The sequence below is a fragment of the Rattus rattus genome, chromosome 2 (assembly GCF_011064425.1).
Source record: "Rattus rattus isolate New Zealand chromosome 2, Rrattus_CSIRO_v1, whole genome shotgun sequence".
NCBI classification, from domain to species: Eukaryota; Metazoa; Chordata; class Mammalia; order Rodentia; family Muridae; genus Rattus; species Rattus rattus.
The window spans coordinates 76,099,628-76,125,590 of record NC_046155.1 but is presented as its reverse complement, the minus strand read 5'-3'; the positions used below and the strand labels follow the sequence as shown (position 1 = coordinate 76,125,590).

Below are 25,963 nucleotides of genomic sequence, written 5' to 3'. Positions count from 1 at the left end.
GGATCCAAGATGAGAATAAATTCACCACCGTGTGACATTCAGGCCAGTGTTGGTGCAAGTGAGAGATGTGGGCGTCCAAAAGAGTTAAAGGGTGGTTGCAGTGGGGGAAAGCACACAGAAAGACGGTGGCCATCAGCAGTGGGACTTGGGGGACTCTGTTCAGGAAAGGCAGCAGCAGTTCAGCACTGGTGGTAGAGCTGCAGAGCCAACCTTCTCTTTGAGAATGGTCACAATTTTAAACTCACCTTCTTAGCATAATCTGCCTAGAAAGGCACACACAGCACCCATGATCATGCTATGGAAGAATGTGCCAAAGCTGTCATACAGACAAAACTGGTCTCTTTCTAGGCCTAGGTGATTGACTTTTGCCTCTTGTCCTGGAGGCCATGCTATAGACTTTCTAGCTCTCTCTAGACCACTGGTCTAGTGCAGCCCCAGATCTCTGAACCTCAGAGGAAAAGCCTCATCTCTATAGGCTGGATGTCATGAGGCAAGGGTCACCACGTAGCTCTTTGGCACTGATGTTTGAGTGTTTTGGTCAGTGGATAGGGGGATATGTTCAAGGACTATGAGAGTTTCAGAGTCTGCTTGTCCTGGTGGGCCTCCTGTGAACAGAAAGCTAACATGCTCACTGAGCCCTACACATGGTCCTAGGTGATTATATACAAGACCACTTGGAAGGTCTGCAGCAGATATGGGTTTTTCAGTTGTACTCTACTTGTGAGAGAAGGTATTCTGTTCACAAACACTGAGATTTACAGGGCTTTGATAAGTTATTTTCTGTTGGTGAAATGAGCCAATTGAAGCCAGATTAGATTAGATTAAATATAAATTTATTGAGAAGCTGCTCTCAGAGAGTTCACTGGCCTTAAGGACCAAGGCCAGGGAATTCACCAAGGGAAGAGAGGGCGAGGAAGAAGAGAAAGAGAGAAAGGGTATGTTCATAGAGAGAACAGAGAAAGAAGGAGAAGAAACCAAAATGTCTGGACTATATAGAGAAGAGCCTCTGGGGAAAGAGTAGCCCAGTCCCTCAGCTGGAAAATTTGGGGTTGGGGGTAGGTTATGCCAGGTAGGAACTGAGGGATACTAGGAGAGCCTGGAGGCCATGTCTGCTTTGATAGGAAAGGTATACACCTTGGTCCCTAATCCTCAGGCCCTACATCAAACAGGTTTGGGACTGATTTCCCCACCCCTTCATTTGAAAGAAGTTCTAATGCCAGATGCAGAGATGCAGCAGTAAATAAGATGGAGATGGCCCCAAAGAGCATGTGAAGCCTTGGAGCCTACCCAGGGCCTTGGGCTGCCTCAAGAAGCCAGCTGCCGGCTCCCCATCCTTCTACCAACCTTTTTTTTTTTTTAAAATGAGGTTGGAGCCCAGAGTCAGTCCATGTATAGTCTGTGGGTAGTGGCTTAGTCCCTGGAAGCTCTGGTTGGTTGGCATTGTTGTTCATATGGGGTCTTGGGCCCCTTCAAGCTCTTCCAGTCCTTTCTCTGATTCCTTCAACGGGGGTCCCGTTCTCAGTTCAGTGGTTTGCTGCTGGCATTCGCCTCTGTATTTGCTGTATTCTGGCTGTGTCTCTCAGGAGAGATCTACATCCAGTTCCTGTCCGCCTGCACTTCTTTGCTTCATCCATCTTGTCTAATTGGGTGGCTGTATATGTGTGGGCCACATGTGGGGCAGGCTCTGAATGGGTGTTCCTACTGCCTCTGTTCTACACTTTGCCTCCCTATTCCCTGCCAAGGGTATTCATGTTACCCTTCTAAAGAAGGAGTGAAGCATTCGCATTTTGGTCATCCCTCTTGAGTTTCATGTGTTCTGTGCATCTAGGGCAATTCAAGCATTTGTGCTAATAGCCACTTATCATGGTATGAGTGCATACCATGTGTGTTTTTCTGTGATTGGGTTACCTCACTCAGGATGATATTTTCCAGTTCCATCCATTTGCCTATGAATTTCATAAAGTCATGGTTTTTGATAGCTGAGTAATATTCCATTGTGTAGATGTACCACATTTTCTGTATCCATTCCTCTGCAGAAGGGCATCTGGGTTCTTTCCAGCTTCTGGCTATTATAAATAAGGCTGCTATGAACATAGTGGGGCATGTGTCTTTGTTATATGTTGGGGCATCTTTTGGGTATATGCCCAAGAGAGGTATAGCTGGGTCCTCAGGTAGTTCAATGTCCAATTTTCTGAGGAACCTCTAGACTGATTTCCAGAATGGTTGTACCAGTCTGCAATCCCACCAACAATGGAGGACTGTTCCTCTTTCTCCACATCCTCACCAGCATCTGCTATCACCTGAGTTTTTGATCTTAGCCATTCTCACTGGTGTGAGGTGAAATCTCAGGGTTGTTTTGATTTGCATTTTCCTTATGACTAAAGATGTTGAACATTTCTTTAGGTGTTTCTCAGCCATTCGGCATTCCTCAGCTGTGAATTCTTTGTTTAGCTTTGAACTCCATTTTTTAATAGGGTTATTTGTCTCCCTGCGGTCTAACTTCTTGAGTTCTTTGTATATTTTGGATATAAGTCCTCTGTTATAGGATTTCTACTAACCATTTTTAACCTTGATCCATTCTAGCACCCTCCCCCATAATTCTTCAGCATGCCAAGCTCTGCCTTCCTTAGGACCTTAGCACCTGCTACTCCTTGGTCTACAATGGCCTGCTTGTGTTGCTACTCATATGGGTTTGTTGCCTCCAGTCTCCTCTCAGGTGTTCTCTTCCCTGACTGTACATCTGGAGTATACATGATCTTTTGTACTGAGTATAGTCATCACCACTCTTTACCCACCCATACATGTATGTCCCATTGTGCCTGGTTCCTATGGATTCCCACAACATAAAGGATTCTGTAGAAATGCCACATTTCAGCTCACTCTTTCTTTCTCTCTTTCTTTCTTTCTTTCTTTCTTTCTTTCTTTCTTTCTTTCTTTCCTTCCTTCCTTCCTTCCTTCCTTCCTTCCTTTCTTTCTTTCTTTTTCTTTCTTTCGAAAAGAAGAAAAGAGAAAGCATTTATCTCCATGAGGAGCAGATTCCTATGTGGGGAACGCTGGCTAGCATTGAGAAGCGCAGTGCCTGCCTCAGTTCTCAGGCATTTGCAGTCACTCTGACTCTGGCTGTCTGATGGGCACTCTCTACCTTGGCTTACATTCCAGAAGAACCATCAGTTCTGCCAAACTATTATCCAGTTGTGTTATCCAGATTTTCCATCTTAGAACAAATATCTGAAAGAAAAGGCTGAGAGACAAAGAGGCTTTTTTGTCTACAGCTTCAAAGGTTTCAGTTCCTGGCCACTTGACTTCATTGCATCCACCCCACTCCCCCGTGCTCCCCCCATTTTATGGGGGACATCATGGCAGAAAGGTGGAGATCTGTTGACCTCATGGTAACTAGGAACCAGGCACAGTAGCATATACACGTATTCCTCTGAGAGGCTGAGGAATGTGATGGGTTCTAGGCCCATTTGGGTTATAAGGTGAGACCTTTGCATCAACAAACAAACAAATCAAGGTAGGGGTCAAAGATGGCATGTACCTTTCAAAGGCTCTCTCCAGTGACCTAGCGCCATGGCTCAGGAGGTAAAGGAGCCTGACGCCAACCCTGACAACTGAATTTAACCCCCAGGACCCACCCATATGTAGAAGGAGAGAACAAACTGTCCTCTGATCTCTACAGTGCACCCACATACTTATGCACACATGCATGCCTACACACACGTCTATCATTCAATCAATATGTAAATAAGCAAAGTAAAAATATAGAATAAAATGCGTTACTATGTTAGTGCATTAATGGTCTGACCTTGGTTGTCCTATTATCCCTCATGTCCTGTTTTGCATCAGGGTCTCTCCTTGGTCTACAACTTCCCAAGTAGAGTAGGCTAGCTGGCCAGTGAGGCCCAGGCACCCACAAGTCTCCACCTCCCCAGCACTGGGTTTACAATCTGGCACTACCCTGCTCATTATTTTTTAACTTTTTATTAGTTCTTTGTGAATTTTACATCATGCATTCCAATCCCACTCATCTTCCCCCACCTTTCACCCTTGTAACTTCCCCTCCAACACAGAAAAACAACTCTCATTATGTGTGTCACAGTGTGTCCCACAGTTCTATCCACATTTCTTTGCTTGCAAATGTTGGTTGCAATGACTTGTTGGTCTGGTATACAAGACCTCTAGCTTCTGTTACACTATCAGTACTGGATCCTCACTGCGACTCCTCTCAGATATCCTACTGCTGCCCTGTGTCATGGAGATCTTGGATCTGTGTCTTGGATCTGTAGGAACTGCACTCCAGCAGTTCATCAATGGGGTGGTAGATGTTGGGATGAGCCAATTCAGAACCCTGGATCTGGGCCTGAGAGGTACCTGATCAGTCTTCTGGTTCTCTTCCTCTCTCACCCTTGGGGATGGCTCACTGGCACCCCCCACAGCCAGGGCCAGCTCTAGCTTACTGCCAGGTTGAAGTGCAGAACCCACTCTCTTGAGTGGTTTAGCTGGTGAGAGACATGACCAATTCTCCCATTCTCATGACCCTGGACCAGCTCTCCCAGCTGCCATAGGTGCCCAGTGACAAGGGAGGAGAAGAAGGTGTCTCTCCTTCCTCCACACCACACCACTGCACAGCAGACAAGAGGCAGAGTTGACTCTCTCATGCTCTCAGGGACGGCTTACCTACAACCCCCACCTCCAGGGCCAGCTCTACTGTGCTACCCAGGCAAGGTTCAGGACCTGCTCTCCTGAATGCTGCAGCTGGTGAGAGTCAGGGACAGCTCTCTTGCTCTCATCACCCCAGGGCCAGATCTCCCACTTTCCACAGGAGGGAGGAGGGTATCTCGTCCTTGTCCATGCCACTGCACAGGAGATAGGTGGCCCCTGCTTGTTTTTTACATGGATTCCAGATAGGGAATTTGGGTCCTTTTGCTTTCTTGACAAGCACTTACCTGACTGAACCATGAATTACTTTTTGTTTGGTTAGTTTTTGTTATTGTTGTTTGATTTTGTTTGACTTGGTGATGGGAATGATATTGAATCTGAAGATGGCTTTGATCACTATGGACATTTTACCAATATGAGTTCTTCCAGCCATAAGCATCCAATGCCATCCCCAGTCTCATTCAGATGCAGCATTCTGATGAGAGCCTGGCAGGAAAATTGAGGGCCAGGGCAGGAAGCTAGTCAGCATCTGCCAGTGTTTGCAAAGGTAAGCAAGTAGAAGGGCACTTTTCCTCAGCCTGCACCAGGTCACATGTACACAGCTGCCCTGGTGTCCATGACAGACTGCATCAGAACAGTGGCACAGTCTTTTTTATCTCGAGGTAACTTACATTGTGTGGAGGGTGTGGGGGTTATGTACAAACTGTTGTTCAAATCTCAGCTTGTGCCCAAGCCAATATGGTTCCACGTGGAGAGGTTTAATGAGAGAAGAAGAGTAGAAGGGGGGATAAGTAAAGGAGGCCGGCCATGAGCATGTGGAGGGAAGGGGGAGGGATAGAGAGAATGGACAGGGAAGAGGACAAGAGCAGAGAAGCAAAGAACAAAGAGCAAGAGGGGGTAAGAGGGAGAGGAGGGGCAAGCAGCCCTTATATAGTCAGGCACAGCCGTCTGCTGCCAGGCAACTGTGGGGCAGAGCATACCTGGCTGTTCCCAGGTAGCTGTGTGGGTGGAGCTTAGACACAATACCAACACAAACACTATACCTTTTATGTGTATAAAAGCATCCTGGAACCTCAGTATTTGCTGTTCTGGAATCAATCCTCCATGGATCAGGACTGAGGGAAGACTCTGTCTCTATTTATTCCTTAAACTATTGGTAATAAGTTATAGATAACATTCCTCTTTGCACTCTGTAGTGAGAATTTTGGTTTCTTTGAAAAACACAAATATTATATGTTTTCATTTTGACCCCAGGTATGGGATATGGGGCTGCTTCAGACTGTCCACAGCAGCTGACTGTGATTTGCCTTGTGCTCTAGCAGGGGTGTAATTTTTGCCAGCTGCAACTGTGTGATGTTTGGAATTCTGGGGACTTTTCAGAGGGTATATAAATGCTAGGGTTCTGAGAGATGAGCTGTGGGTTGGTCATGGTTTGTTACGCAGTCATGTGTGCAAAGAATCAAAAATAAGAAATTAGATATCTTGATAGCAAAGATCAAACTCACCCCAAGGAACTCGTTGGTCCTAATCAGCAGGAAGTAGGTTAATGATAACATCACCTCTTTTCCTTTCTATTTTTTTCTTTCCCATCTAGCTTTAGGGGTTGAAAGGGTGGGGAAAGGGTAAAAGAAAGAGCCTACGAAGTTGCTAAGCAGCCACCTGCAGCACTCAGCACTGCAGCAAGGGTTTCCAGAACAAGCATGTCCGTTGAGTACTACCACAGTCCGACCGAATTTGGAGTGTTTAGCATTCGAATTAAACTGTTACCTATGCCCCAGGCTATATTTAGATTTTTTTCCTAGCTACAATAGCCCCCTCCCGAGGTGGGTTCTGTGTATATATGTGAACGTATGCATGTTCATTCAGCTGCATGTGGCAGCCAAAGGTTGACTGACACTGGGTTTCTTCTTCTGTGCCACCTCTACCTTATTGTTTGAAGCGGGTCTTTCACTGAACTGGAAACTTACATTTCAGCTAGACAGGCAGGCCAGCAAGCCTATAATTCACCTGTAGAATTGGGGTATGGTTAACCAGACCATGTCCTTTTTACATGGCTGGGATCTGAACTTAGGTGTTCAGGAGTGTGTGTGTGTGTGTGTCCCTAGTTTTGAGTGTCCATTACAGCTGCTTACTGCATCTGCCTGGGTAATGTTAATCTGGAACAGTTCTTCAGGCTTCCTTCATCACTCGAGACCTTGACATTTTTAATGGAACTGGTCAGTTCTTTTACAGAGTGTCCCTCAATAGTATCTAATGAATTTTGAGCTGTTTTCTGAGAACACAAGCTAAAGAACGTCTCTGCTTTCTTTCTGCAGGATCTGGAAGCCGGAGAGATAGGCCCTTGTCAGCCACCCGCAAAGCATGTGCAGCGGAGGACCGAGAGGAGGATGCCTCGGCTGTGCTGAAAGCCATCCAGGTGGAGAATGCAGCTCTGCAGCAGGTGCTCCTCAGCCAAGATCCTGAGCTCCAAACCAGTCCACAGCAGGTGCAAGCCCCTGGGGAGTAGGGGGAGCTAAGGAGGGACTGGGGACACTCAAGGATAGGCAATGTTTGAGCAACAGCCCTCTCTGACTGCAGATTGCATTTCTCAGACTGTTTATAGACTGCTGCTCTCCATCTATCCAGAGCCCCACTCAGCCACCATCTTAGAGCTTCTAGGTTATTTCTGTCAGCTAAGCACTAACCTGTGACTCATTGGTCATTTCCCTGCTGACCTGCAGTGGCTTAGGCCTATACTACAAAAAGGCCAGGCCAGTGTATGGTTGAATGGACAATGTGTGGCTCATTCTGAAGTTCCAGAATGTGATTCACAGGGTCCCTACTGCTCCCCTGACCTCCTTCCCTCATTCATGCAACCGCCCAGATATCCAGTAACAAACTGGAAGGTCAGCGGTAGGGTATAGCAGGGGCCTTGAGAACTTGAGACCTTATGTACTCCTCAGCATGTTGCCCAGCCTCTGGCTCTCCTGCTGAGACCCCTGGCCTGTCCAACTAGAAGCTCATGGTGACCCTACAATAGGCAGGGTTCTCTGCCTGCATTACAGATGTAGCAGTTGGGGGGGGGGTCACATCTTTGCAAGGTCAGCCTGGCTGTCAGCCCACATTCTTGCCATGCGCTCTGTGCTCTCTGGAGAACCGTCTGGAGGCAGTCCTTCTGGTTGTTGAGCAGAACCTTCCCTGAGGTTGTCTTTTGTCCAGTCTGTCTGGGATGTGTGGAAAGGGGTTCTGCTGCTTTGCTCTTCTTCTGTGGGAGGAATACACAGCAATGGCTTCATTCCTTCCTATGTCATTGGTACTGTCTTTGCAGGATGCCAAGGAACCACCAGTAAAATCACGGCCCAGTCTGCTGAAGGCCAAGGAGGACATCCCTGAGGTCAGTGTGAGGCTGAGCCCAATTCGGCTGGATACAGATATAACAGCCCCTCCCATACCCTGTAAACAAATGGTCTCCAGCCGTTTCTCTTCCACAGTCCCGGAGCTTCCCTGCTGCCTGAGTATTGGCCTTCTACCCATTTCATAGCTCTGGAAGTTGGGCTTGAGTGGCTTGGCCAGATTTGCAAATTGCAGCTGGAGTCCAGCCAGGCCGCTGACTTGCTTCCTTTTCCATTTCTATTTTCCAATGAGAGAACACTAAGATAAGTGGATCTTAGTTTTGAGAATAAGTAAGTTCTGTGTATCTGGCCAGGCCAGTCGGGCATAAAGGAAGTGAATTAATGAAGCACCCAGGAAATGTCTTTATGGCACGCAGGTGTTGCCAGTGTACACATGGGTATGCAGAGAATACCTGTGGCTGCAAGGAACTACTGATACAGTGGTTGGAGCCAGTAACACACACATGGGTCGGAGTGCCTGGGAATGGGCAGTGCCTGCTCTGGCAGGTGGCCTCAGGTTTCTATTGGAAGGTAAACCGGGAACAGCTGGAAGGTGGCAATGAGCTAGCTGCATTAAGGACCAGAAAGAAGCCTGGTGTGATGGTGGGCGACTGGCAAAAGGGTAACAACACTCCAGAGTCCCCAAATGAGTTTCTTTTCCAATTGCTTTTGTGCTACTAGATAGCAGCCACCCTGGGCAGTAGCCAGTCAGTATTTCCAGGGTTCCTGAGTAGCCTAACCCCTGACTCCCACAAGCTTCCAAGTATGACTGTCACTTGCAGACAGGTGTCAGATTCCATTCCAGTTTAGGTGACAGAGAAGAAAGAAGGAAATGTAGAGAACTGCTGGTTTGTCTGTGTGCAGTCAGGTTTCCTAGGAGGAAACTGAACCCAAGTAGGTTGAAGTGGTGAGTGGTCAGGTGACAGAAGGGTTCAGTCACTCAAAGAAGCACTATTTCCCAGACCCCGCCCCCACCCTTCAGTGATCTGAGAATACATGAGGGATTCTAAGCTGACCCTCCCCAAGCTGGCACTCTCACCTCTGTGACCCATATCTGCCTGGTGGGACCAGGTACCTGAGAAGCCCATGCTTTGACCATTGCCCTGATAGGTGTCAGGCTGCAGGGGTCCCTTGGATATCTATCTAACCAGCTTTTCTGCCCTCAGCCGCTTGCTGTCACTCCATTGACCACTAATCCTGAGCTGTGCAGGACAGCAGGGGGAGCCAAAGCTGTCAGCCAAGCCCTGGACAGAATGAGCCCTTTGGGAAGCAGGTACTCTCTAAGGCAGATGTAGAGCCTAATCCAGATGACCCACAGCAGTGCAGCCAGAGGGTCTCATTAACAATTGCCTTTCTTGTTGCATTAGTCTGTTTTGCTTAGCTTTGACTACAAAGAGTTGAATTGGTGCACAGTTTTGGAAGTCTCCTTTCATTGTGGTGGGGAGGTTGTAACAGGAGAGAAGTTTCTGTCACAATAGCCAAGAAGCAGAAACAATTGCATGAAGGTGTCAGGCAAGCTAATCACCCTGACAACACTTCCCACTTTTTACTACCTTCCACTACTGTCTTCATATCAGAGATTTCTTGGTGGGTGATTGACTGGAGCAGAGCTCTTGTAAGCTAATCTAGAAATGCCTCAAACAGAAGCCTTAAGGTATGCCTTACTCGGTGTCTTAGATGTTCCCCATCCTGTCCAGTGATCCTGTCCACCTATCCCACCATGTTATTCCAGAGCTTTTGACTAGCCACTTTAGAGTCCCACCCTCCCGTCAGCCCCCCAGCCCCAGAGCATAATAGCACCGATATGCTTTCTTTTAAGCAAGTGGCTTGATCTGCTTCCGGTTTTCACTGAAGTACCCCACATAGCTTGGGAGAGGGCCCAAACTGACTTGTCACAAGAGTGACTCAAGCATCAGTCCCCTCTGAGACTTCTTTTCTTTGTCAAAATATGGTCAGTGCAGCATTCTGTCCTTTAATGTATAACAGTGACCCTAGAATTATCAAGTGTTAATAGCAAAATAGACTCCTGATCTTCAGGGGAAATCGATATCCAGAAAACACAGCAGCCTGCAATGTCACATACATCTTGGCACATAGGCATACTCTCGGGGCCATTATGCAGCCATATCCATGTTGCAGGCTGTACAAGTGCCTGGCTGAGGAGCAGGAGGGGACTGCAGTGACATCCAAATGTTGGTGACTCAGTGACATGACCTGAGGCATCAGGCCAGGAAGGGGGTAAGGCTTTTACAACTCTGTCGCACAGAGTGGGGTATGGTCGCCAAGCCATATGGCCTCCAATTCTCAGCCCATCCCCCAGGGAGCACCTGTTCAGAGCGTGTTGAAAGACTAGATGGCTCAAGGCACAGCCATCCATTCCTGCATGTTTGCAGACCCCAGGTGGAAATCGCTCCACTTCACCACAGCCATAAATCAGAGCTCTCTCGGTGGGCTTCCACCGGCAGGGCTGGTTTGCATCTGACAGCTCTGCAGCAGGCAGCACTAGCCAACGGCTGCCGTCTTCACCACGGGACTCCTCTGCGTTCAGGGCTCTGCACATGTGGCATGCATAGCCCTGAACGTCTCAGCCTGAGGTTGGCAGTTTCTGTGAAGGGCCTGTTGGGAAGCCCTACAGCCTGGAAGTTGGGGGGTTGTGAATTGTTGTTACTCTTAACAGTGCTTAAAACACATAAAAGCCATTCTTAGCTGCCAGATCATACAAAACAGGCCCTGGGCTTAGAGGCCCTTAGTAAAGCTGACTCCTTGCTCTGTCTGTGATCAAGTTCTTAGTCAGCTGGAGAGGTCAGCTGGCCTCTCCACTTGGGCTCTGATTTCCTTACTAATTGTCCAGCTGTTTTTAAAGAAAGGACATCCACGTATGCCCTTGAGCTCTCTGCAGGGTGCAGACAAGCTTTCAAGTGGGCACTAAAGACCCTGTGGTCCCTTTCATGGGCCTATTCTCTTGTGTGTTCTTCATTACTGCCTCTTTGCTGAAACAAAATCCCTTTCAGACAACAGCATAAACTTCTGGGAGTCTTGCAGACATTGGAAAGTGACACTACCCATCTCAGCCAGGTGGCTATACCAACAGAGAAGCCAGGACCAGATCCAGAGGTGAGAGCCTCTGGGGGTCACAGTCCAGTATACTCGTGTTGCCCTGAAAGCTGACGGAAGGGCCCCTTGGAGCAGTCAGCTCTGGTTGGTGGCGATGACAATGGTGATGGTCATCTGAACATCTGTCTGCCAAGTCATGTACATGACTGAGCGATACAGGCAAAGAAGAAAGGTGTGGCCAGAGGAAGTTCCTGGCAAAGAAAATGTAAAGAACCCATAGGCCCACAGGACAATATCCAGTGTTACCCACAGTCAAGGACAGAAAGTAAGCGTGGTGGATGTGGTGACAAATGTCTGTAGTTGGTAGCTGAGGCAGGAGTATTTTGAGTTGGAGGCCAACCTGGACTATGTAACAATAAACAGAAGGAGAAGAAGTATAGAGCATAAACACCCAGGGCTGCTGAGATGGCTCTGCAGAGGAAGGTGCCTGTTGCCGAGTCTGGTAACCCCAGGTTGCTGCCAGAACTCGCTTGGTAGGAGAGACCTGACTCTCCTGAAAGTTTGAGCTGGCCTCTGACCTCCACATGAGCACGCACATGTCACACACACACACACACACACACACACACACACACACACACACACACACACAGAGAGAGAGAGAGAGAGAGAGAGACAGAGAGACAGAGAGACAGAGAGAGACAGAGAGAGACAGAGAGAGATAGACAGAGAGAGACAGAGAGAGTAATAAGTAAATATGGAATTTTAATTACATACAGTCAGCTGTAGACACTGGTGCAATGTGGTTTTACTGACTGAGAGTGAGCAGGTTAGTGGGTTGTTACATCGTCTGAGCGCCATGAACAACACAGGATGATGAAGATGTGCCACTTAGAGCCTGGCACGAAGTAGGAGGAACCCATAAATACAAGTTTCAGAGTCCATCTTTGAGGAAAAATCAAAGCTCCTGCCCTACCCACATCCCCACCCCAGCATGGAACAGAAAAGACTATGTGTTATGACTCCAGCCACATTAGTAAGAGCCCATATAGATTAAGTTTCTGTATAGGAGACAGAAAATCAAAAACACTGAGGGTGGCCTGGTGGGCACTGAATCCTGCAGCCAGCTAAGCCTTCCACTTGGGTCTCCACGGAGTCATTTGCTCCCCCAGCCCCCAGCTCCATCCCAGTATTGGCCTCACCTCTGCTCTTCATAATAACTGCAGAAGCTTCTGGCACTGTCTGTGAGAAGAGCACTCTCCACTAGTCTGGGCTTCATCAACAAACCCCTCCTTACCAGTGGTCCATGGGAAAGCACACACTGATTGCTTTCGAAAGGGCTAGCCTGCTATACCATAACTTATGACCAAGGGAGGATATGTGGTAAATGGCTAAGCAAGAGGAAACCAAGTGGTCTCAGTGAGGGGGCCAGTGAGTGCCAGGGACCACTGACATCCTAGCCTCAGCCTCTCTCTACCTGGGACACTCACAGTGGTGACACTTCTCAGTTCATACTCTGGCCTCTGCATTTAGAATTTCCATGCAGGAATTGTGTGTTTTCGATTCCACTGGGCAGGGGGTCCTCAGTCCTTTGCAGGCAGTTTTCCTCCCATCTGACTTCCTCCCTCCCCTAGAACCAGCAAACTTACTTGGCCTCAGAATGCTCCGTCAAGCTCAGGCTCAGGGGCCTGCCAACACCAGAGTCAAGCAGGCCAGTTCTGCAAGCCTGGGACTCAGGCCCAGGTCAGCCAAGGGCCTTCATGCTGAGAAAGACAAGGGAGCTCTGGGTTTTTACAGTTCAGGTAATCCACCCTGTCTATGCTCCTGCCAAGAGCTCCAAGCTGACCTGTCTTCACACCATCACCCCCATCTCCATTCCCATTCTCTTTGTGTAGCAGTCAGCTTGTCCAAACCCATGCTGGGAGTGCTCACACGTCTCACTGGCTATTAATTAAAAAAATAAGTGGGGAACAGTTGCTGTTCATTTACTCAGCTCCCTGCTCACAGAACCGTTGCAGATACCGATGCTAATTAACAGAGAACCCGTGCACACAGGGAAACGCACCATTTCATGAGTGGCTGATCCGTGGTGACCAGTGCTACAGTTGGGCCCTGAGGGCCTCTAGGAAGCCATGGCACAGAGTTGCTGTTTATTGATGGCATTCACGCACGCTTCCAGACCAGACAGCCTCACCAGGAAGGAGGGAGGCTTTCAAAATCAGTGTGTGTGTGTGTGTGTGTGTGTGTGTGTGTGTGTGTGTGTGTGTGTGTGTGTGTGTGTGTGTGTGTTGGGGTCTTGCTTACCCCCAGACTGTGCCCTTCACGTTAATGGTCGCATCCCCTGCCAGGCTGGGAATGTCAAGTGACTGGCCAAGGCAGGGGACTTTGGTACATGCTGTCATACTACACTCGGTGCATACGCTGGCAGCTTAAGCAGCAGACTGGTCTTTCTCATAGCTGCAAAGATGGCAAGTCCAAGGTCAAGGTATTGCCTGGCTGATTTCTTCTCAGTGCCACTCCTTGCCTTGCAAGCGGTGGCTTCCTCAATGGGTTCACACACTGTCTTTCTCTGTGTGTGTGTCCCTGGTGTTAATCCCGGGGGCTTAAGATTTCTTCCTTTTATACGGCCTCCACACAGATGAGAAGGTGGCCCTCCCCAGCACCTCATTTGATTTAATCACCTCTTAAAGGCCCTGACTGCAAACAGTCACATCTTGGGACCTGAGCATTAGGGTTTCAGCAGTGGGGCTTGGGGGAACCCAGGCCACCTGCCTTCTTCAGATGTTACAGCATGCCCTTGGGCCATGAACACTGCAGTGGGGCAAGAAGTGTGTGTTCAGGCAGAATACGATCTTTTACAATATCTCTTTTCCATTCGAAAGCCTCTAAGTGTGATACTTAGTAAGTGCTGGGGCACAGTTGTCATATATATCTATGTTTATTTTTCTGTATTAGAGCTAGAACTCAGGGCATTATGTATTCTAGGCAAGTGCTTTACTCGGAGCCACACCCAACCCAATCCCTGCGTTTTATATAGTATTTTAAGTTTTTATGTTTTATTTATTACTATTAACGTGTGTGTGTGTGTGAGTGTGTGTGTGTGTGTGTGTGAGTGTGTGTGTGTGTGTGTGTGTGTGTGTGTGTGTGTGTGTGTGTGTGTGTGTGTGGAGAGGATAGAGAACAGCTTGCAGAGTCAGTTCTCCCTTTCTACCGTAGGTTTTGTTGTCAAACTTGGCATCGAGTATCTTTACCCACTGAGCCATCTCTCCTGTCCACTCCCTATGTTTTAGATACTGTACCAACAGGAACCCTTGCTAGCCTCGTAATAGCCACAGTGGGCAAGTGCTGTGATTGTCTGCAGAGCCCGGTTGGGGACTGAGGCACCATGAGGCTGAAGGCTGGGTGAAGGCCCTGGTGGGTAGAAGCACTAAATTCTGGCTTGCTGCCCTTTGGTTTTTTTTCTCCTCAGGAAAAGTGGAAAGCAAGAATAGATGAAATTGAAGATGCCATCTATGTGACTATGGAAATCCTGTCTAACTGGGGCAATGCATCATGGGTAGGTCTCACGGAAGTCCAGTTCTTTGACCTGAACAACATAAAGCTTTATGTCTCACCTCATGATGTGGACATCCGGAACGCAGTGTTGCCAGGCGAGCTGGGCTGCCTTGTCAACAGGGATTTAGTGGTAAGTGTATTTTGGTGTGTGTTCTCTGCACCAGGGAGGGTGTTGTTTTGGGTTGGGGAAGAATGCTGTCATCAACCCTAGTCTTTCTCTGCAACCAAGTGAGGAGGAGTCTTTGGGAATGGTGCCCTCTGAGGCACCTGGTGTGTTTCCTGAGGTCTTGCCAAAATGGCAGCTCTGTATCATGCTGTGACTATGAAACATAGGCCACTAGGTGTCACTAAGGCCAGTGTCATTGTTTTGTAGGTAAAGAAGCTAAGTTGGAGATAGGCATGCAAATGTCCAGGGTCACACAGAGGAAGCTAGTGAGACCAAGTCACAAACTGCAGTGTGCTCTACTGCAGCCTGCTCTACACACTGTGCTCGCACCTCCTCAGGGCTCTGCTTCTTGAACCATGGGTCCCCATACCCAGCAGACAGTATATATTTTCTTTTAGATAGTTAATAGAGATTACTTTTATAAGCAAAGTATTTTCCCTTGTTTCCGTCTTTTTGTTGATTTTTATGGTTTTTGTTTGTTTGCTTGTTTTTAAGACAAATTCTCACTATATTGCCTGGGCTGTCATGAACTCACCACAGAGCCTAGAATAACCGTGAACTGACTCTCTCCTCCCTCTGCTTGCCTAGTTCTAGTGTTATAGGTACAAACCACCATGCTTGCTTCTTCCCGTCACTGTCAGTTAGCAGCATAGCCAGCCACATGGCCTTCCTGTGCTGTGCGGGCCTCCATTCCAGATTGCCTTAGTAGAGCCTGTGGAACAGAGAGCAGAACAGGGGATGGGACAGGTCACAGGTGCTCTTCTGTATCTCTTGAAGCCATGTCACATACCTGGATGATGTACTCCACTGTGCTGGTTGGCTGTTTTTCAAGCTTGGGTTATCTGGGAAGAGGAACCTCAATTGAGAAAATGCCTCCATTAGATTGGCCTATGGGCAATTCTGTGTGGTATCTTGATTAATGATTGATGTGGGAGGGCTGGACCCTCACTTTGGCAAGTAGTCCTAAGCAGTATAAGAAAACAGGCTGAGGAGGCCATGGAAAATACACTAAGGCCCATTCCTCCATGGTCACTGCTCCAATTCTTGCTTCAAAGTTCCTGCATTGAGTTCCTTTCCTGGCTTTCTGCAAAGATGGACTATGATCAGGACTTGTACCAAATATACCCTTTCCTTCCCCGAGTTGGGTTTGGTCAGTGATGTATCAAAGCCATATAAGCCTAACTAGACTCCCCCCAACACACACACATTCTCAGGCCTTACCCTGGGCCAGGTATAATTCCGAGTGCTTCCTGTAAGGTCCTGATTTCCCTAACTACAGACTGGAGATGCAGACAGACTGAGGTCCAAGCCAGCTCACAGCCTCTGCCCACAGATGACTTCCCTTAGCTTTGACTTTGGTTTCTTGTCTACCAGGAGAGCATGATATTGCAGACCTAGTCAGTGCTGGAAGGGCCCTGTAAACATGGAAGACATGGTCACATTGGGCCCTCATTTAAAGAAGAAGAAACAAGAAGGGGGAGCTTCAAAATTCCCAGCTGCTACTCTTTCTGTGTGATCTTAGATAACTTACCCACCATCTCTGAGAGTCTACCTTTCTGCTCCCTTCAAAATAGGAGATAGGAGGTAAAATCTGTTAAAAACCTTCAGATGTTCAGCAATAGAGACTGAGTTTGGCCCACTTTAGCATATTTTTAAAGAATTATTTTTATTCTGTGTGTATGAGTATTTGTACCAAGTTTGTGCACCAGATCCCCTGGAACTAGAGTTTCTGAGCCACCATGTGGGTACTAGGAACCAACCCCAGGTCTTCTACAAGAGCAACAAGTGCTCTTAACTGCTCAATTGTCTCTCCAGTCCCACTTGAGCATATATTTTTAAAGGACATTTGTTATAGGCAGGCAGCATGGAAGCAAGCACTTGTAGACCTAATACTCAAGAGGAGGCTGAGACAGGAGGATAAGGTTTTTGAGGCTATTCTTGCAGTATCTTGTCTCTCACCCAAAAATAAAGGGAAAAAATGCACTACCACCATCAAACAAACAAACAAACAAACAAACAAAAATCAAGGCTTGGGGTTGGAGATTTAGCTCAGTAGTAGAGCACTCCCTGGGTTTGGTCCTCAGCTCGGGGAAAAAAACAAACAAACAAACAAACAAACAAACAAAACCAAGGCTTAGGTACAGCTTAGTGGTAGTATATTTCTTATCTAGCATGGCCTGGGCCCTGTGTTCTATCTGTGGGTCTACCAGAAAAGAAGGGCAAGAGGAAAGACCAGAGGAAGGGAGGAAGAAGGGAATGGAGGTGGGAGGGAGAGACAAACATCTTCAAAAGCAGCCAGGCATATGATGGCATATTCTTTTAATCCTAGCACTCAGGAGGCAGAGGCAGGCTAATCTTTCAGAGTTGGAGGCCAGCCTGGTCTGGATTTCAGCCCAAGCATCACTTTCTCAGCAAGGCTTCTCTGCCTACTATGTGGAGAACCCTGCCCGCTCCTGCCCTGTGGCTTGGTTTTTATTCTCCTCAGAGCCTGTCTCACCAGAACAAATACTCCTATACCTGGGCTTATCTGCTGCCCCCATTTAACTGATAGGCACTTGTCTGTCCTTGGTCACACCATATCCTCAATAGATAAAATCACGTGCTGCACAGATTTAAACTTTTTATTTGGAAATGACCGTAGACCCAGAAAATTATAAAAATGACACAGAAAAAAGATCATCAATAGAGAAAAATCAATGGAACCAAAGTTGGTTCTTTAAAAGGATCAATACAATCAAAAACTTTTAGTTAGACTAATAAAGGAGGAAGCAAAGGTTTCAATGAATACACAGACTATCACTACTTATCTTATAGAAATAAAGATTATGAGACTGTATGCCAATAAGCCAGATAACCTACATGAACTGTATAAATTCCACAGAGGGCAAATTACCAAAACGGACTCAAGATGAAATGGAAAATCTAAAAAGGCCAATCCAAAGAAAAGAAAGACATTGGACTGATTATCAAAAACCATACAGGAAGCCTGGGGTGAAATGGTGCCCCTAGTGAATCCTGACAGATATTTAAAGAATGATCATTTGACAGTCCCTTCAATCTTATAAAATATAGAAGAGGAGGGAGCATATCCCAGTGGATTCTCTAAAGCCATATCCCTGAAACCAACAGAAGCATCAGAACAGAAACTACAGGCCAGTGAGTACACAGGAAGTTACTCAGCACATACTTTTTGAAACCTCAAATGAAGGCCACTGTGGGATCCAATCATATCCACTGGGATGGCCAGAAGAAATGACAAATACTGTTGAAAGTGAATAGACCAGCCACTGTGGGGAACAGTGTGTCAATTCTTTAGAAAGTAAGGAGCAGAGTTACTCTGTGGCCTAGAAGTTCCACTCCTAGGTATATAACCAAGAGATACACACACACACACACACACACACACACACACACACACACACACATACACACACACACAAAGTCATGGAATCTCTCAACAGAAGATGGAAATAACCCAACAGTACAGGCTGATGGACAGAAAATTGAAATGTGATGTCACCATACAATAGACTAATACCCAGCTATGAGAAGGAATGACGTGCTAGCTAGTACAGGCTACAATATACAGGGTGAACCTTGAAAGCTAAGTGTGAAAGGCCACAGTGTAGATGGCCCCATCTACAGGAAAGAGACTGAACGAATCCACAGAAACAGGAGCAGGGCATGGAGGTGCATGGCTAATGGGTGCCGCACTCCATAGTGGGAAGTGAAGTGTGCTAGGCAACGATGGTGATGCAGCCTGTGAATATGCTAGGAACTCATGGATTACACACTTGAAAATTATGAATTTTGTGGAGTATGAGTTATATCTCAAAGGGCAAACAATATACAGGGATGTGGAGTATGAGTTATATCTCAATTAAAGGGCAAACAGTACACAGGGATGCTATGTGTGGTTGCCTAGTTTCCCCCAAAGATAACAGAGGCCGTCACTGTACTAAGAGCTAGCTTGCGCGCGCGCGCGCGCGTGTGTGTGTGTGTGTGTGTGTGTGTGTGTGTGTGCGTTTATATGCCATTTTGTCATGTGACTTTATGTATGTGATTACCAGCATATAAAGATACAGTACAACTCCACCCCCAGGCCATCCCTAGCACCCAGAGCCACTTGCCCATCCTCATCTCTAGACTCTGTCATTTCAAAAATGTTATAAAGGGAGTCATGGTCCAGCTCAGTGGTAGATAGCTTGTCTAGCATGTGTGAGGCCCTATATTTGATTCCCAGCACCCAAAAATATATAAAGGAAGAGAGGGAGGGAGGGAGGGAGAGAGGGAGGGAGAAAGGAAGGAAAGAAGAAGGGGAGGAAGGAAGGAAGGAAAAGGAAGGAAGAGAAAACCAGAAAGAAAAGCTATTTATTACAATCTGCTGCATGTGGAGGTTGAGTGGTTCCCAAGCAGAGTGCCCTTGACATTCTTCCAAATTGTTGGCTATTTTCTTATTGGTAGCTTATTCCTTTGGAAATGACTAGTTTATTAACATATTAGTTACAAGGCAGCTAGCATTTCTCTGATGGTGCTTGGATCTGTGTTTAATCAATGCTGAGACAGAAAAACAGCTTTGGTTTTGTAGTTAGTCATCACATAGAGAGGATTCTTCTCCTGGGCCTCCATGCAGCTGGCCCAAGCTGGAGAGGGGTACTGAAGCATCTAGAAGCAGTCTTCATTCAGCCCATGCTGGTATAGAGGTCAGAGTGTAAGTACTCCATTTCCTTTTCCTGTGGTTAGAATCACTGGTATGTCCATACTGGCTCCCTGTCTCCATGGTGGTCTTATGCTCGAGGTCCATGCAGGAATGGCTAGCCTGCTCACATGCCCTTCATGAACAGCCTGCCTTCCCTCTTGGCCTAGGCTTCTAGCACTGTCTTTTAAATAAGCCACTTGCCCAGAGCTGCTTGCCTTGGGGTCTGCTACTAGAATACAAGTTAAAACAGCATATTCATGCTCTGTCTTGTCCCATAAATGCGTATGGTGATCACTGAGAGCAAACCCTCCCTCCAGCATGTGGGTTATGGGCATCCTAAGGCAGACCAGAAGCCAAGATGTACCAGAAGGCACAGGGTGTACCTGAATCAGTCCACTTCCCCACAGGGCCTCTCACTGGAGCAGCAGCTAGAGGCTGCCATGATGTAGTGTGGGTGCTACACATGGTTCTGCCTGCTGGCTTGGCACTGAGGTGCGTCAGGACTTGTTGGTCAACTCCTGGCTTCCCACCAGGTCCTCACACAGATTCTGTCTAAATAGGAAATACCAGAAGGCCTGGCCACTACTGAGCCCATGATTTAGCCTCAGGTTAATGCCCTGGGCTTTCAAATGATACAGTGCACCCTTAGTTCTCCTGCCTTTCCTTCTGCTGACAGAAATGAGAATGGAAATGGACTCCTACTCCCTTTCTGCCAGTACCAGACTGCCATAGGGGGAGGGGGAGTATACAGGCTGGATTTTGGGATGAGGTCTCTGAACCCCACACAGCTGCTAGGAACACAGAGTTTTAGCACAGCCAAGGTGCTTCCAGAGTAAGTCAGCATCCCTTTAACCCACAAAACTGTTTCTTCCTTACCACAAGCACCATCATCAGGAGACAAGCCCTAGCTGTTCTTGCAGCTGAAGCCAGGCTTCAGAACCAGAGTCACCAGCCCTCCTCCCCTGCTACCCGGAGAGGAATATTCTTGGTGATAAGAGTCTTTAAGATATTCTCAGTACCAGGTGATACCTGTTTAGAGTAAAATATTGTCTACCCCACCTCCCAGTATTCCAAAGCCAAGATGGCTATGGGACCAGGCAGGACCTAGGAGGGATATGAGGATGGGACAGAGAATGGTGGTAAATTAGTGGGGGCTGAGGGACTGAGAAGGGTAGCCTACCTTAGGCAATACTGAACTTCAGACCAACTGTGTGGGACCTAAGTACCAAGCATTCTAAGTCAGTAGAGAATTCAGAAGCCAGGCTCTGTGGAGTAAGCCAAACCATTTCTCGGTTCTGGCAGTGAATTGGTCATTCTTTTCTTTCCTTTCCAATGTCTCCTGAAGCAGATACCTTTTAACCAGATGCAAGGTAGTTCCTTCTGTAAAGCTAAACAGGACCAGTGCTAGGAACCCGTGTCACTTAGCCACTAGGTTAGCCCCTGCTGAGGAGCTGTGCCTAATGCTGGGATTCAGTAACGAGTAAGACTAGGGGTTCCCCTTCCAGAGCACAGCTGAACTGCTGGGACAGGTACCCAGAGAGTCCAGGGACCTCAGGGACTACAGGGAAATGAAGCTGCCTAGAGGAGAGCCCGGGCCACAGAAGGGAATAAGGAGCCATGGGATATCTTGTTGAACATCTCAGGGTGAAAAGTGTAGGGAACATGGTGGGAGCACAGGCCTTAGCCAGGAAGTACCCAGCCAGCTACCAGGGTATATGTACAGGATGAGCTATGATTCCAATTTTTCTTTCATTTTAATTACATTCATTGTATTTGTTTGTGTGTATTGGGGAGGGGGAGGAATAATTCTTAAGAGCTGGTTCTCTCTTTCTTGTGTGTCCCAGGGATCAGAGTCAGGTTGTTAGCCTTGGCAACAGTGCCTTTACCCACTGAACCATCATGCTAGCCCAGCTGCAGCTCTTGTTCCCATAGAATGCAGAAATATCCTAGGAGGTGGCTGGAGCAGAAAGTCCCCTGATTTGACTTTACCCATCTGCCACCAAAGATCTCCCATGGGAAATAGTTTTGGTGAGGACAAAGATACCAGCAAGCACCTGGCTCTGGTGCCCTGTGTCCTCAAGGCATCCTTGGCGACGCTCTGGCTACCCCCACCCCCGCCTCATACAAAAATACAAACAGAAGCCCTGCACTTGAAACCCTGAAAGGAGCAGCGTGCTCCATGCCACGGCCCCGTTCCAGCACATGGCTCAGACATTTCTTTTTCTCCTCTATGCTCAAATTTGAAAAATCCCATAGGGTTTGACAAAAGAAAATCCGAGGTTCTGCTTGCCAGGTTAATCACATAGTGCCAGCAGAGGCCCTCTTAGGCCCTCCTGGCGTCCCTCCCCACACCCAGTGCCCTCCTCAAAGCCCATTAAGCTGATTAAAATAAAGCCGACTGCATTTTGAGCTCCATCTGGCTGGCAGCATTTTGCAGGGACAGGGTTGTTGGCGCTATGAAGCGCAACTGGAAAGGGGCGAGAGCAAAGGGCAGTACTCACTATGGAGATAAGGCGGCCCCGCCCAGGCCTTGGATATCTGCTAGTTTTAATTAGCCAGAATCACTGGCCTTTTGCCCTGAAGACAGGCAGAAATGTCCGTAACAGTTCCCATCCCTTGGCATTTCAGAGCAAGAAGGACCCTCCAGTGTGGACCTGCCCTTTCCACCCTCCACTTCAGCTCTATTTCATTATTCACAACATGCAACAGCTTCGTGACTTCGGTCTGGCCACGATCAAGGTTCGGAATTATTGGACAGCAGACGGGGTAAGTAGCAGGTCTGCCTCCTCACAGCTCACCTGGTGGAGCACACACTTAGCAAATTGCCGGTGGCGAGTCTCCCTGAGAGCCACCAGGAACAGGAACAGAACTTGCAGCTCCTAAGGCTTAAGATGATGTCCTATCTCATGTCATTCTGACTCCAGGCCCATTCATTTAACCACTGTATCTAGTTAATATGCAGTGACAGAGCTTAGAAAACTTGCTAGAAAGCAGAGGTATTTTTATAGACAGGGTCTATGTAGCCCTGGCTGTCCTAGATCTTTCTATATAGACCAGGATGACTTCACACTCACAGAGATCACTGGCCTAGAACTTTCTGTATGGACCAGGCTGGCTTCAAACTCACAGAGATCCTCCTGCCTTTGCCTCCTACGTACTGAACTAAAGATGCTCACACCGTGCATGGCAGAAAGCAGATTTTTATTGGTAATTTGGTGGGTGGGACAGGGGTTCCGTGTGTCAGACCAGGCTCAGGTTACCACATCCCAGAGGTTTGGAGCTAGCTCTTCATAGCTAGCTCTCGCCTCAGCTGCAGGCCCATTTGGTTCCAGAGTCCATCCTGGCTCAGTTCCCTACACTGTCCTGCCTTCATCCTCCTTCTCCAGTCTGGTCTTAATGAGTTGATCTGCTTTAGTTCTTCACCTATGTGGGAACACCAGGGGCTGTCAGCCTCCTGATGTGTTCTGGGGAGACAGATACAAAGACACAGACTGCCCTGGAGGCAACCATGCTGAGCTGCTGACAGACATGGTGTAGACAAATCATGCAGTATGCTGAAGCCCTGAGCAAGGTGAAGCAGGCACCAGGTGTGTCACACGGAGGTGCCAGAGGACACCCACAGGCACAGAATTAGCAAGAAGGGGCAGGTGCTGTCAATTTGCCTTGTTTCCCTCTTCAATAGACTCAGGTTAAGAATGGTCATGCCTTATGCAAGACACAAGGGACCAAAGCACAGGAAAGATGGTGAGTGGAAGCTAACCCCTGCCTCTATCTTGCTAGAAAGATACTACGGAACTGTGGGATCTGTAGCCATCTGTAAATCTATAGCCAGAAAGGAAAGACACAGCTTCAGTGAATAGCCTCTGTGGAGGAGACCCAAGCCATATTGTTGGACTCCTAATGATTCCGCCAGCTTAGAAACTGGCATGGGACTGTTTGTTCCTTCATTTCTTTGTTTATTTCTTGAGAAAGGACCTTATTATGTAGTCCAGGATGACCTGGAATTTACCCTGTAGCCAAATCTGTCCTTGAACTCTTAATCTTCCTGCCTTAGCTCTCCAGTCCATCTCTAGCAGCCCCTAGGGAAGCCCTGACATACTCTTCTCTGCTTCAAACCCTAGAATCTCCCTTTGACCCAAAGGATCAAGGTCAAGCTGGTGTGACAACAGCACCTCCGATGTTCCTGCTCCAGTCTCTGCACCCCACCCCCACCCCGATAGTGCCTCCCCTTGCTCATGCCAGGCATCCTGAGTGCTGGCTGCTGTGGTCACACCCTTGACCCTGTCCACTTCCCCATCTCACTCAGCTCCAGATGCTTGTCCTGCAGATTTCTCAAAAATCCAGGTGATGCTTTCTCAAAGGATCTGTCCCTGCCCTTGAGCCACTTCTGGGCTCTGTGAGCCTCCCCTCAATAGGTTGTGGGCTCCAAGACAGTAGGGTCAGAAGTCTCTACTACTCATCTATGCCAAGAAGATGAGCAGTTGACAGATGGATGAATGAATGGATGGATGGATGGATGGATGGATGGATGGATGGATGGATGAGTTTGCTTTTCTGTAGCCCATGAGCAGCTATATTGCCCTTTCTTATACCCAGATTGAGAGGGTACAAGGATTTGAGAATTGAAGCAAAGCTAACCATCCTTCAGAAGAACCCTTAACACCATCTCCCTCTCCTCTGTCCTCCCCTTTCTTCCTACCCTCCACCCCTGCTCTTCTCCCATCTAGTTTTTCATTCAACCGCCTCTACCTATGGCTAGCACATGTCCTCAGCACCCACCAAGTGCTGGACACCACAAGCCTGGAGATCCTAGGTGGATACAGTCCCTATGGGTCTACTCATGGGCCCTACTGCCCAGACCAGCAAAAGGAAACCCCCTTTGCGTTCTATCTTTTGAGGTCTTTCTGTCTTAATAGAGTCCTAAAGTATAAATCTGAAAAAAGTAAATATCTGGGTTATGTAAGGAAGATCCCAAGAACCTATGACCTGTGACCTGTGATTTCCCTTTCTCCCTGGCCATCTCTTAAGTGCTCAGAACCCCATGTCCATGCTGTTGAAGGTCCTAGGTTTGCTGGTATTTTCCTGCAAGTGTTCCCCACACCTTATTCTAGAATGAGAAGTGTGCTGCTGCAGCTTGCCCGAGCCCATGCCCAGTGGCTCACCATGGTTTTGGACATATTTTACACACTGGACCACCATTGCTGAGAAGCTGTATGCCTCAGCCAAGACAGGCCCTTTTTCACCTGTACTTGGTCTTCCTGGGACATGCAGAATATTAAAAGGGCTCTGGGCCCTCTGAGTCAGGGGAGTATTGGAGGCTTACTGTGGGTGGGAAAGTGGGGTTCTGACACCCAGGGCAGAACATGGAGCGGCAATGCAGAGCACTGCTTATGTGACATACAACCATCTGTTGCCAGAACTTACTGGGGGCAGAAAAACCCAAACAAATGCAGCTGTGGCTTGGTCAATTTAATATTCTCCAGAGAATGCTGTTGCTGTGTGTTTGGGAGGAGATAAAATGAGAGTTTATAGGGAATATAGCTTAGCCTGCAGACACGGCTTGTTAATGCAGTGTTTTGTGTTTGGGAGTTTGAGGAAGGAAAGTTAAGTAAGGAGTCAAGGCTGACTTGAAATGAGGAGAGTTCTAGAGAAAGGGGGTTCCTTTTGATGGGAATGTGCTGCCTGTCACATCCTTGGGTTAACATTTACAAGCTCCTTTCCTCTCGTTAGGCTGCATTGTGAGTGTGAGCTGGTTTGAGAAGAGAGACTTCTTAGGGAAGAACAGGAGACCACACTTTACACCACACAGAACATGGCACAGCCATGTCTGCTGTGACAGCTGTCATTTGTTCACTACTCTAAAATTAGGCCTATGAGAGGCACATACATGCAAGAATGAGTAACTGAAGGTGGGAAGTAGCTTATCCGACCACCAGCCATCCTATGGCTCGTGACAGTACTCTTGTCTTAATGAAGAAGAAGCTGAGTCTAGAAAAGTAAGACCCCATACTGCAGATGGCCTGGGTCTCTTTCATCAGGTGATTGAAAGTGGATACCTGGGGTGTTGCCCTGAGACCCTTCCCTCTGGTTCATCAGGTTCACTATGATTGATTGGCAATGTCTGCTTAGGGCAGGAGGATAGGATAACATGTCTGCTACATCTGTTATGTTCCACACTCATAGAAGATTTATCCAGCTGGAAGGTACAAGGGTCTGGGCTGGTTAGGGAATATGAGGGTAAAGAGGGTTTCCTTAGCAGAGTGATAATTGTGGCAGGAAGGAATCCAGGAGTCTCTATAGTAGATGATTATGTGTCTTCTGTGGTTTGGAAATAGGCTGTGACTCTGTCTGAATCTGGAAAGTCATCTATAGGTTCATGTTTTAAATACCTGTTTCTCAGTGTTGGGGATAGGTTTTGGGGAGTTCTAGAGCCTTTGAGAAGAGAGACCTGGCTGATGG

The 25,963-nt window shown here is 47.7% G+C and overlaps 1 protein-coding gene across 4 annotated transcripts in view; it reads left to right on the top strand.

The window, feature by feature from the left end:
• The window catches only part of Kiaa0556 (KIAA0556 ortholog), a 162,742-nt gene that overhangs the window by 96,774 nt on the left and 40,005 nt on the right, over positions 1-25,963 (top strand). For 3 of the 4 annotated variants that reach the window (XM_032892688.1, XM_032892687.1, XM_032892686.1), the window contains 6 exons: positions 6,975-7,144; positions 7,967-8,032; positions 9,197-9,303; positions 11,042-11,144; positions 14,554-14,769; positions 22,133-22,270. In XM_032892688.1, coding sequence (XP_032748579.1) covers positions 6,975-7,144; positions 7,967-8,032; positions 9,197-9,303; positions 11,042-11,144; positions 14,554-14,769; positions 22,133-22,270 — 800 coding nt within the window. The remainder of the gene's footprint in view (positions 1-6,974; positions 7,145-7,966; positions 8,033-9,196; positions 9,304-11,041; positions 11,145-14,553; positions 14,770-22,132; positions 22,271-25,963) is intronic. The other variant, XM_032892689.1, reaches the window with a different exon arrangement.